The sequence below is a fragment of the Leguminivora glycinivorella genome, chromosome Z, assembly GCF_023078275.1.
Source record: "Leguminivora glycinivorella isolate SPB_JAAS2020 chromosome Z, LegGlyc_1.1, whole genome shotgun sequence".
Taxonomy (NCBI): Eukaryota; Metazoa; Arthropoda; class Insecta; order Lepidoptera; family Tortricidae; genus Leguminivora; species Leguminivora glycinivorella.
Window position 1 is genome coordinate 36,968,998 of NC_062998.1, and position 13,438 is coordinate 36,982,435.

The following is a 13,438-nucleotide window of genomic DNA, read 5'->3' on the forward strand; positions in this document are numbered from 1 at the left end:
AATATTGTTTTTCAATCGGTAGCAAAATTAGTTTACCCTACATGCCTTGAATGAAACCCTCGCATCGCTCAAGATTCCACATTGTGAACCACTATCGCTACGCTCGCGGTCCAATATTGGAGTTTTCCGCTTGTTCGGATACCTATCAATATTGGCACGTGCGGTTAAACAACAACTTTGCTCCCATATAAAAAAAATAACTTAGCTATTCCATAATGTCAATATGCCTTAGATTTTCCTTATACTTAGAGAACTTAAGCAGGTAGGCGTCTTCACAGATGCCTTCGCCTATGCCTTCAAAAGTTTCTACCAACAAGATCTTAGGTTACCTGCATGATAGACACAATTAAGAGAAGAAAGAGACGCAACACGAACATTTGGACAAACACGCGCGTCAGTAAACAGCAGGCGGGCGCGAGGGAGCAAAGGTTATTTTGCCTACAGCGCGATAGCGACAATGAATCCGCCGACTTGATAACCAGTTGATATTTATCACTCGATTAGGAAACATGTTGAAGGTAAGAGTTTCGTTATTTTAATAAATATTTAACATTTAGTAGTTATATAATAGCGTAAAAGCATTATCAATGCTGAGCTTGTAATTGTCGTATAACCTCTAAAATGTATACTAACATAACATAACCTATACCTACCTACATTTTATTATGCTCTATGGTAATAATAGTATTGTGTAAGTAAGAACATGAACCTACAATTCTATTACTACTCTGTGGGTAAAAAGATATTTTTATTGTAAGTATTCACATACTGTAATCATTATATTATTATGAGATACCTGGGTTTATATATGGATGTTTTGTGAAGTCGGCTTCACAAAATTTATAAATATTAAGCTTTGCTTCTTGCTTATCTTTGTAACGAGGATTAGATACCACATTCGCCGACAAATTAATTAATCTTTTAACTTCTGTTTATTATTTTAAGCTCATGCAGATTCCTTGATTTAAGGTTAAGCGCGTAAACAATAAGGGTCACTTTCACCACCGAAAATGGAGTGTTAACCAGAGGTTAACCCACCATTTTATATGGAATTTGACAGTTGACAGCCCACTAACCATGAGTTAAGCGGGTGGCGCAAGTGGCCCTAAATAGATTAAATAACATATAATTAAGTATACCTAATCTAATAATAGGATGTAACATTTGTGCCGTCGTTGTTATTGTACCTTAGGGTCTGGTCGGGCTGGTGACGGGGGGCGGGTCGGGACTGGGGCTGGCCACGGCGGAGCTGCTCCTGCAGCAGGGCGGCCGCGTGGTCATCTGCGACCTGCCCACCAGCGGCGGCCGCGACGCCGCCAAGCGTCTCGGCGAGAACGCCGCCTTTGTACCCGTCGACGTAAGTAATCATCTAAGAGCAACATTCTTATACGAGGGCTGATTGGAAAGTTCGCGGCCTGACCATTAAAAAAAAAACTTAGTTTCTTTTTTCTGCCGTCATTTTGAACTGTCATTATTTAGTTGTCATCCCGTGAAATTTTAATTAAATGCAATATTTTAAAATAAGTTTTTCCTCTCATTTAAAAATACGTGTAAGCAGTTTTTTCACAATGGACAATTTGGAGCAACGTGATGTAATTAAATATCTTCATAAAAAAGGATTGACTGCGAAACAAATTTATGAAGATATGCAGTGTACATTAGGGCAATCCGGTCCATCATATACGATGGTAAAAAAGTGGGCAGCTGAATTCAAGCGGGGACGAGTCAGTATCGCAGATGACCCTCGCTCCGGGAGGCCAACTACTGCGACCAATCCAAATAATGTGGCAACTGTATGCAAAATGGTAATCCAAGACCGACGGTTAAAAGTGAGAGAAATAGCCGACATCGTAGGCATCTCCTATGAAAAAACTCAAAACATTATAGTTAACGAATTAGGGTTTTCCAAGGTGTCGGCGAGATGGGTTCCAAAGCTCCTTTCAGTGGAACAAAAAATCACTCGTCTAACAATTTCACGCGACTGTCTAGACCTGTATGAAGCTGACCCTCAAGACTTTTTGGACAGATATGTTACTATGGATGAGACATGGGTCTACCACTATACGCCCGAGACTAAACAGCAATCAAAACAGTGGGTTCGTGCTGGAACTCCGCCACCCAAAAAGGCAAAGGCCATTTTGTAGGCAAATAAAGTTATGGCATCAGTGTTCTGGGACGCAAAGGGTGTAATAATGGTTGACTATCTCCAAAAACGACGACTTGACGACCGGTCTGGCGCAGTCGGTAGTGACCCTGCCTGCTACGCCGCGGTCCCGGGTTCGAATCCCGGTAATGGCATTTATTTGTGTGATGAGCACAGATATTTGTTCCTGAGTCATGGATGTTTCCTATGTATATAAGTATGTATATATTATATATATCGTTGTCTGAGTACCCACAACACAAGCCTTCTTGAGCTTACCGTGGGCCTCAGTCAATCTGTGTAAGAATGTCCTATAATATTTATTTATTTATTTATTTATTTAAAAAGGTACGACTATAAACTCGGACTATTATTGCGAACTTTTACGTCGATTACGTCGACTTTTACGTCGACTTTGAAAGTAAAAAGACCTGGAGTGCTGACAAAGAAAGTTCTTTTCCACCAGGACAATGCACGCGTGCATACGTCACTAAAGTCAATGGCAGAAATTCATAATTGCGGGTTTGAATTATTGCCGCATCTGCCTTATTCACCCGATTTGGCACCATCGGACTTCCATTTATTTTAAAACTTAAAAAAAACACATGGGTGGTAAGAAATTTTTGACCAACGACGAGGTCCAAGCTGAAGTGGATACCTATTTTGAAGGCCTGGAGGATTTTTTTTTAAAAGTGGTATAATGGCTTTGGAATCCAGATGGAATAAGTGCAAAAAAAAGACCTTAACGGGGACTACGTAGAGAAGTACGTTTTTTGTAAAGCAACTGCCCAGTATTTCAACCTTTTATCTACCTCCAAAGAGATGCATGCGGCTTGCAAGTCGCGGTTTGTCGACCCCTTGTCCATCGGGACTGCGTCTTGGAAACCGATACTGATTTATAAAAATAATGTTAGGTTGTCATCCTGTTTTGATACATCCTAAACGATTGCTCCCGCCTCCCACAGGTGACCTCGGAGGCTGACGTGAAGACAGCGTTGCAGAGCACTAAGGACCGCTTCGGACGCCTCGACGTGGCTGTAAACTGTGCAGGCATCGTCTCCGCGCAACGAATCTACAACTTCAAGAAAGATCAGCCTTTCGACCTTAAAACATTCCAGAAAACTGTTGAGGTAGGGAATACCTGCAGTGATATTGCGAAATTGCATCCTGAGTATCCCGATACATATTGATTGGCGTATTTTGCCAAAGGTGAAACTTCTATTCACAGCCTCTGAAGTTCAAGTCTCGGCGGCGTTAATTTTTGTACTTACGTTTCTACTAGTTAAAAAATAACATTATAGGTCCCCATTGAATTGATCTTTTAATGTTTCAGGTGAATCTTGTGGGTACGTTCAACGTGATCCGGCTGGCGGCCGGCATGATCGGCAAAAACGCGCCCGACGCGGACGGCCAGCGCGGCGTCATCGTCAACACTGCCAGCGTGGCCGCCTTCGACGGACAAGTAATTACCTAATTTATCTTATCAAATAAGTATCACAAAACAAAAAAAGAACGAGAACAACCTTTACGATTCAAATTATGAAATTACAAAAAACGATTTAATAAGTAAGTCCTAGCACTTGGAATTAAAGGGTCGAATATTCTGTGGTCGAATAAGGAACAAGGGAAGGAGACTTCTCGAGCCAAGCCTTGTCTTTTTTTATATACCACGTCGGTGGCAAACAGGTATACGGTCCGCCTGATGGAAAGCGGTCACCGTAACCTATGGACGCCTGCAACTCAAGGGGTGTCAGATGCGCGTTTTCGGAAATCTGCCCCTCACTGATGTTAACCCAAACATTCTTGGAATTAATCGTAGACCTTATGATAAAATTGATAAATCAGACATTAATAGGTAAGTACATTGCGTAAACTCGCCAGGTTTTCGACATGCTATTACACATTGCTCTAATCTACCAACCACACCGAGAATATAAAATACCTACCTTTGCAGTAGATAACGTTGGGATTTGTTATTGCAGATCGGGCAGGCAGCGTACTCTGCGTCCAAGGCGGGGGTGGTGGGCATGACGCTGCCCATCGCCAGAGACCTGGCCAAACAGGGGATCCGCGTCGTCACCATTGCCCCGGGTAACTTCACACATGCTTTTAAAGGATGATTCACATCAGATTAAGCCGGGGCCGGGTTCTAGTCAAATGTACAATACAGAATAAAAATGCAAACAGAGGTCAAATTCGCTTAGGGGGCGTCCATTAATCGCGTCATACTGCATAGGGGGGGGAGGGGGTCATGAAAAAATCACCAAATATCACCATGGGGGGTTGGGGGGTTAGGAACATATCACGTGTATTTTTTTTGTTACACTAACGTAAAGAAAAAACATATTTCTGAGCTATTTTTATATCAACTTTTACAGTCAGAACTTGCGTTGTGCAGTGCAAAGAGAAAAGAATAGAATAGAATATAATTTATTCGTGAACACAGTCAAGATTAATTACACATTACAACACAAACAGAAAGGAATGAAGTGCCACGAAATGGCCTCATCTCAGCGTGTTGCTGGTGACTTCCAGCGCTGATTTTCCGATGAGACCATCAAGTGAGAAAAAAAGAGCTGTGTGCAGTCGGTTATATTTAATTCTCAAAGATTTTTTTAGTTTGCCCTCATCACGTGTACACGGACAGTCGGTTATAGACGGTCAACCTAATCATGGCACTGTAAAAAGGCGGCAAATTTGACAAATGTGAGCTCACCGGCCAACTGTCTTAAAAAAACGCATGCCTTCCTAAACCTTGACTTTGGCGGAATCATAGATGAGCCATAACACTTAAAAACCAGCTAAGTGTGAGTTGGACTCGTGTTGCAAGGGTTCCTTACATCACAAGAAGATCTTAAGCGCCTTCTTATTTCCTTTACGAGCGATTATTTTCGAAAATATTATTATTTTCAAAAAACGATTGTAGTAAACCCTTATTCATTTTTAAATACCTATCCAACAATATATCACATGTTGGGGTTGGAATGAAAAAAAATCAGTCCCCACTTTACCTGTAGGGGGGGGGGGGGTACCCTAACAAAACATTTCTTTCCACTTTTTATTTAACCACTTTGTTGGCGTGATTGATATACATATTGGTACCAAATTTCAGCTTTCTAGTGCTAACGGTCACAGATTACCCGCGGACGGACGGACGGACGGACAGACAGACAGACATGGCGAAACTATAAGGGTTCCTAGTTGACTACGGAACCTTAAAAAGACGAAACAAAACTGAATGTACATGTAATATTCAAACGCACTCAACACTTTCAAAAGATTACTCCTTGCAGCCCCAAGTGAGTGAAATTCGTAATTCGTAATTTAAATTTTAATTTAGGCTTGACTATATATTTCTAATAGGTTTTCTTGTTATCTATACATTAAAGGCTATATCGGGTAGTTTTTTGAAAATTTTATGCTAATTAGTTTTGGAGATAAGGGAATGGTCATTTTTGCCTGTTTTCTTAAATTACTTGACTAAAAATTATTAAAAACATATATTTTTGAAATACGTAAAAGGGCCATTTTTTTTTCAAAGTTGTCCACCCCACTTTTTTTGTAACATGGGTATTTTTTACGCGATTCATATTCAGAATCGCGAGGTCTTTTGATCGTGATAGGAGAAAAAAATGTCCCAAGATTTCCATATTTTTTTTAGACCTTCCATTCCGTTACCGCCATACAAAATGTATGAAAAAATGGTAACGGAATAGAGTAAAACCTTGGGACACTTTTTTACTCCTATTAGGATTGAAAGAGCTCGCGATTCTGAGTGGAAAGCACATGAAAAAATCCAAATAAAAAAAAGTGGGGCCCAATTAACGCTCTTTCATTTGATATGTAACACGCTAAAAAACTATTTCAAAAAACTTTGATTTCTAATTTTCACTTTTACCCCCCAAAAGTATAGTTGCTTTTTTATTTTATTTAAATTACATGCCCGTCTTTGGGTCACAATCACAAGTTTACATATGTGTGCCAAACAAGTTAATCGGTTCAGTTGTTTAGGTTCAGTGGTTTCCTTTTTGAGGTACGGAACCTTAAAAATGAGGGGGCAAAGGTTTAATTCTCATAGACAATTTGAATTTCGCGCCAAGATTTGGTTGATTCGTGGGTTGGAAAAAAGTCTACTTAAGGTGCCAAAAAATTACACGTCATATTGGCCAGGGGGGGAGGGGGTCCTGAAAATATCACCAAAGATCACCATGGGGGAGGGGGGGGGTCTAAAATAAGCCAAAAACGTATGACGCGATTAATGGACGCCCCCTTAAGAGGATACGGTAGCGAAACTGCTAAAATGGAAAGGAGCCTCCCTTTCAACTTGGGAATTTTAGTTAAATATACAAGTATTATTAACTAGATTTATCGAAAAAAAAATTCTCCATTAAGAACAACTCAGTCAAAAGATATTTCAAAAAAATCTTTAAAATCGAGGTTCCGCTCTCGACTCTTTCCTCCTTCAAAACTTAATTACTCGTAATCAGAACGAAATTTGAGAATCTGAAAACTAGCACTAATTTAATTCTAAAATAAGATCCATTTTGAAATCCTTAGTTAAAAATATCTAAACTACTTATAACAAACAAAACAAATTAAAACTATTCTAAAGTAAAAGTTAACAGCTAAACTAAACTAAAACTAACTTAACAATTAAGTTCCGTTCCGGCTATCACCTGGTCTAAAGGTGCCAAAAATGCTGGCGGCATTGCCGCGTTGCACGGCCAGCGAAATTTGTTGGACCAGGTAAGAGCCGGAACGGGGGTCGTTGCCTCTGTCCCGTAGACGCCGCCCCAAAGCTCCAATAAAGGCCTTGGCCTCAGCACACCAAGGCCCTGCCGTCTCAATGGCGACAGGGACAAAATCGTATGCCGGTACTAAGTTGGAATATTTCGTTTTTTTTAAATTAGTTTTAGAATCTGAATAACAATGAAATAGTCTATGTCGGACCGTTTAGCTTTTTTGGTTAAGGTGGCTCGCTTAGGTTACCCGAAGCTCAGGCTGCGTTAGATGGCGTTAATCTTCAAATTACCAGTCTTATTTTTTTTGTGGAGTCGTACAGGCATTTATATACTTTCAATTATGCTTCGCGAACATTTAATATTAAAATTGACGTATTACAACAAACAGTCAACTTCTCATTGTAACATTAATCCCCTTAATGTAGATAAATTTACTATTTTACACTATTTCTAAGTACCACTCACACATACAAACAGTGTTTTTGTATTCCTTCTAGTCGATAATTTCACGCGGCGACAGCTTGTTTAAATAGCCTTGCGGTAAATACGTGCCATCGCATGATTTGCATGGAAGTACTGGGTTCGAATCCAGGACTTTTTCTTTTTTTTTTTTTTTATACTACGTCGGTGGCAAATAAGCATACGGTCCGCCTAATGGAAAGCGGTCACGGTAACCTATGGGCGCCTGCAACTCAAAGAGTGTCGCATGCGCGTTGCCGCCCCATTAGAAACTTGTACACTCCCCTTTGCTGCGTGTGCACAGCAAAAAGGAGTGTACAAGTTCAAAGGAGGGTTTGGGTTGCCGACGACTCAAAGGACAATAGACGGAACAAATTAGTTCCGTAAGTCCTCCCGTCGTCAGCACCCCACACCCTCGTTGAGCTCTGGCAGCCTTACTCACCGGCAGGAACACAACACTATGAGACACTATTTTTTGTTTTATTATTATACATAAATGTATATGTACTCGTACAGTAGTTACTGAGCGTTAACCACAAAAAAAATCAAAAACCTTTCTCTTACATGGTAATAATTTTTGGGTTCGTCGAACTCAGAATTTCTAACATAATATCCTAATCTGATATTTTTAAATATTCCAAAAAAGTATAGATAAATTTTAGTTTCTAAACTACGATTCGAATGATTTTTTTTTCTAATTGTTTATTTTCGATGGAGCAAGGGTATTCAAATCGCTTTTGAAATCTTAAATTAGTAAATGAAAATGCAATAGTTAACTGAGTAACGTAATGCTTTAAAAACTCAAGTGGACTTTTTTTATCTAAGGTCGAGTAATTTCGATAAAATATTATATTTAGCGAGGGTGTTAAAAGTTGTGTTTTATATCACAACTTAATAAATAGAAAATCAAAATGACAATAATAATATCAATAGGTTCTCTAAGATAAAATTGATACCTTCGGCTCTCCATTCTTGCTCGGTCAATAAAAAATACGAAATTTATATCCAAAAAAATACAAAAAGTTAATAGAATCCTGGGAATCGAACGCACCTTCACGGCGTGACAGACGACTGTACACCAACGACGCCATTATATAACACGCTGTTCCCGACGAAATTGGGCTATACATATATAATTAATTAAATATAAATAATAATGTCAAATCCATACTAATATTACAAATGGGAAATGGTGTGTGTCTGTTTGTTTGTCCGTCTTTCACGGCAAAACCGGAGCGACGAATTGACGTGATTATTTAAGGGGATTTAGTTGAAGGGATGGAGAGTGCCATAGGCTACTTTTTGTCTCTTTCTTACGTGAGCGAAGCCGCGGTCAAAAGCTAGTTTATCAAAAGCGGTATAAAGCTGTATAAAGCGGTATAAAGCTGGTTACTCTATAATCTGAAGTGGAAGAATTCGTTGTTTCACCAAAGATAATGTGTGTTTGTTTGTTTGTCCGTCTTTCACGGCCAAACGGAGCGACGGATTGACATGTTTTTTAAGTGGAGATAGTTGAAGGGATGGAGAGTGACATATGCTACTTTTGTCTCTTTCTAACGCAAGCGAAGCCGCGGGCAAAAGCTAGTACAGCACGGGTAGCATGGTCGCGCGATAGACGATAAAATATCAGGCCGTCCCTGTCGCACTATTAGTAAGTGCGATTATAGGGACGGCCAGATGTTTTATCATTTATCGCGCGACCATAATTGCCTGCCTGGACCAGATTATATTGATGATAATTATTATTTGTAACCATTTAGTTAATATTGTCTTCAGTTACCGCGATAGTTACTCATGAAATAAAAACTATGAAAACGGATTAAATCGCGTATAATGAGTTTAAAATTCATCCCAATGTTTCAAACACTTTACAGCGTTCGTGGTCAACGGGTGACTGAGGAAAAATTACAATGTGCAAAAGCTACCCATATTCTTGTATATAACCATTTAGTTGTTGAAGAAAAACATTCACACAACAATAACATAGGTCAACCAGCTCAGTAAATGCAATACTTTACTAATACTATGCCCACACTATGACCTATGTATAATGTATTATACCAGACGTGTAATATTTTATTTTATCAACAAAGGCATAATAAAGGATTGTATTGTATTTTTGTATGAAAATAAAAAATAGGAAAGCAATATAGTAATAGTCAAATATTCCATTAAAAAAATAAAAAATACTTAATAAATCCATAAAAGTTCAAATGATTAAAAAAAACTTCGGATTCGAACCCACGATCTTGTGCATCATAGTCAGTCGTTTGACCGAGACGCCATTTCGATTTACATTAGCAGTGTCGAAATACACGATATGTATCTTTGTTGACAAAATGCGTCATTATTTCTGAGTCTGCTTGAGTTAACTAAACCAATATCTTTAAATAATTACTTGTCAAGAGCCAAATGTCACTGATGACAATGTCAACTAAAAATGCGCGAAATATGACGGCTCTGTGTCTGTACACAAAATTTGGCACGCACATTTACGTAAAATTAATAAAAAATTCACAAGGATTTGTCCATGATTTCTGTATGAAACAATGTATTTCATTCACTACCGCGACGACGGATAATGTATAGTAGATGTATGCGCATATTTTTATTTAGTTGTAGTGTGCGGTGACTAAATAAATGGTAGATGTTTTTTGTATGGAAAGCGAGCCACCTTAATTGTTACCAATCTTGAGTATCACACCTTTTTTTGCGCCACAATGAAAAAGGCCGTTTTTGGAAATTTTTGATTGGCTCTAAAAATCAAAACGGTCCGACACAGATAAAAATAATAACAATCTGTGTTGAAAACAATCATTGCTCTATCTTCAAAAACAGGGAGGAAATAGTCGAGAGCGTTTGTATGGAGAATTGACCCCTACCGTATCGTCTTAATGTGATAGCTTTTAGGTTTTAGGGACGCCCGGTAGAATAATGATTTTAAAAATGCAACTTTTCGGTCAGGTTTGTTCCGGACTCCCATGATGGAGCAAATGCCGGAGCCGGCCATCACGGCGCTGGAGGCGCAGGTGCCGTTCCCGCCGCGCCTGGGCCAGCCCAGCGAGTTCGCGCAGCTCGTCGACGCCATCATACGGAACCCCATGCTCAACGGCGAGACCATTCGGCTAGACGGCTCCATACGGATGCAACCTTAACCCTTCGTCTGAGTTTCATAAGGATCCTAACATAAGGCGTTGGACTTAAAAAAATTATATCAAAGTTATGACAATTTGTTGACAGAAATAAACGAGGGGCTAAACTCTCAAAAAGAACCCTCCAAAATTTTAATTATTATATTGTAGATAGTTTGTTTATATAATATAGCCTCTTGCCGCCCAATGTACAATCAGATGTGCATTTGGTTGCAATGGAATTTCTACTTTCATGTAAACAAATAAAGTAGAATTTCTTTTGTTTCTTCAATTTTTCGAACAAATGAAACTCAACTCAATTTCAAGTTTACCTAGAATCAAAATCCCATATCAAACATTTTGTATGGTGGGCGTTACGAGGATAGAGGTTGTTTGTTTGTTGCTTGCCATAAACGCGCTTTGTAGGCAGGTTAATTCATACAAAAATACAAGCAAGCGATAAAGTAGGACCTTTGACTAGACCACGATAGTCGAATGAGGTTGTGGAATATTCATAAAATGAACGAAATGGACCAAAATAATTACAAAAACAAGCACATTTTACGCTAGTTTTTTGGACACTGTTTTCAGTACCTAAGTAGGTATTTAATATTTTTCTACTTTACATATTTTATGATTAAAATGCATATAGTATACATAGTAATTAAAAGGAGCAAAGTTAATTATTGCTAAACGGCTTATGTTCCAAAATTGAAAATTCTAACTTTGGATTTTGAGAGACGCATGGGTCCCCAAGGCACGAGGGATGGAAAAATTGTGCCCCAAAATACTTTGACACACTGCGCATAAAGTACAGCTTAATATTATTTCTTTATCATTTTGGGAGTCATGCTGATTCACACCACGAAGCTCTGAAATAAATTAATTTGTAACTTCAAATCTTTTGATTTCATCTACCCTAAGATCAAAGTTAGGGCAGATACAGACGGACCAGACTATCAGTCTTGGAACCCTTGGACATGAATACGGATGTCCATGTTATCTGAAGGACTGTGCCACCAGGAACCTTACGAATACGGGTGAGAACTTGAGAAGGGTCATAGAAAAATAGGACATACCATATTAAGAATTATATTTGCAGTGCCCTATGAATGCATAGTACCGAATACTGATTTTAAGGACAAAAGTACAAAGTTTAGACGACTCTAGCCGCAGTTTTGGGCCCAAGACAAGCAGTGTCATGAAACTAGTGATGTCGCTAAACTTACCCAGTCAATACGTAAGATAATGGCCGAGACGTCAAGATCATTAACGATTTGGAAATCAAAATCAAGGAGAATTTTAATGACTCGTAATGAGTACCAAAATCAGAGTGGTGCTAATAATGTTCCAGTCAATGACCTCAGATCTCAATTAGTGTGTTCAGTCGCGATCGGGCAAAAGAAAGCGGACAAGGTCTCTCAAAAATATCATAATTATGCATATATTGTCAAGGAGCATGAGTGCATGTTTAGATATTTTTGAGCACCTCAGCTGCTCCGATATATCTGGTGGGGACTGTAATATACCGAGTCCTACGTTTCGGAAATGTTGTCATATGTGACCATCAATGTAATGTTTTATAGAGGAAATAAGCTGGCAATATTGATAAATTGTGCAAATTACTTCAGAGCAGAGCATAATAAAACACATATGTATCAGTATCACCTAATATACCTTTTAGTGTATAAAAAAATAACTTATTAAAATTTTCTCCTTCACTAGACTACAACACCAATAAAAAAATTGTGAACGATTAAGACGAATTTACGTAAGTATATCCCGGTTTCAATCTGCATACTAGTGTAAGAATAGCACCAGAGTACGGACACTTCGCTGTGGACGAAGACCACCGTGGAATAATTATCATCTAATCTAACTACTATATTATCCACAGCACTATACATTATCTACCTCGCACCAACCCACCTAGACCTGATTTAGACGGCGTGCGAACTCGCATGCGATTTTAGTTACATTGCGGGCTGTTGAGGTTACATACAATTTCGCACAGCCATCAAACACCGCAATGTAATAAAAACTCGTATGCGAGTTCTCGTAACGTCTAAATAGGCAAAATTATACATTAGGACTTGCTAAAGCAGGGTTACAAATAAGAAGCCAAATGTGTAAACGAAAATATCATTTATTTCTACAATAACGGGCGGCGGCGCGGGCGGCGAGAGCGCGGCCCCCGCCGCCGACGCGCGAGCGTCTCACAATGTTTCTTGATCACCATGGAAATAAATACACAGCGACACACAGCCCAAACGACGGCGCGCCGCTATACATGTATCTATGTTGCCGACTAAAAATAGGTCGAGTTTACAATTACAAACTTAAGACATCTCTAAACAAAATTTACAATTAAAATAAGTTTAAAGATTTAGTGACAACATTAACTATTTTACCTTATAATGGTATAAAAGACGTAATGTGAGGTAATGACACAGTGTAGCGTGGCTATAGTACTTTACCCCGGCGAATCCAATCTCACTGAAACTGTATTGCGGTGACATCAAAACGTACTTTCCTTGAATATATAATTATTAGGACTAGCCACTGTTAATAATATCTCTATTGGTAGGCTTACAAGGGCACAATAAATAGAAACTATAAAATAAGAGTACCTATAACAAAAAGGTACCTATCTAAACAATAGCAAGTAAAGTAAATATATTAGTTTTTTAATAGTTTCCTTCCTGTAAACCGAATTCAAAAATTAAATCAAGTATATGCCTTGTTTCATTACTGAAAAATAGCTCATTTTTAACTACTATTGAGTAATGTGTACTGCGCCCGTGACTACCTACACACTTTAATAAAAATATCTGGGCGACCGAGCTTCGCTCGGTTCTATTTTAATATATCACGTCTTTAGATAAAAAAAAAAAACTCTTATAAATACAAAAACAAAAAAAAAAGACAAAAAACAAAAACTTAATTTCTGACCGGGATTCGAA

At 38.7% G+C, this 13,438-nt stretch overlaps 1 protein-coding gene across 1 annotated transcript; it reads left to right on the forward strand.

Annotated features, from left to right (window-relative positions):
* Window positions 1–364: 364 nt before the first annotated feature.
* On the forward strand, window positions 365–11,375 carry LOC125241063 (3-hydroxyacyl-CoA dehydrogenase type-2). The gene is made up of 6 exons (XM_048149355.1): window positions 365–518; window positions 1,193–1,357; window positions 3,109–3,273; window positions 3,477–3,605; window positions 4,126–4,234; window positions 10,309–11,375. Exons 1-6 carry the CDS (start codon window positions 510–512, stop codon window positions 10,497–10,499), a joined length of 768 nt encoding a protein of 255 aa, XP_048005312.1. The 5' UTR covers window positions 365–509; the 3' UTR covers window positions 10,500–11,375.
* Window positions 11,376–13,438: the final 2,063 nt, after the last annotated feature.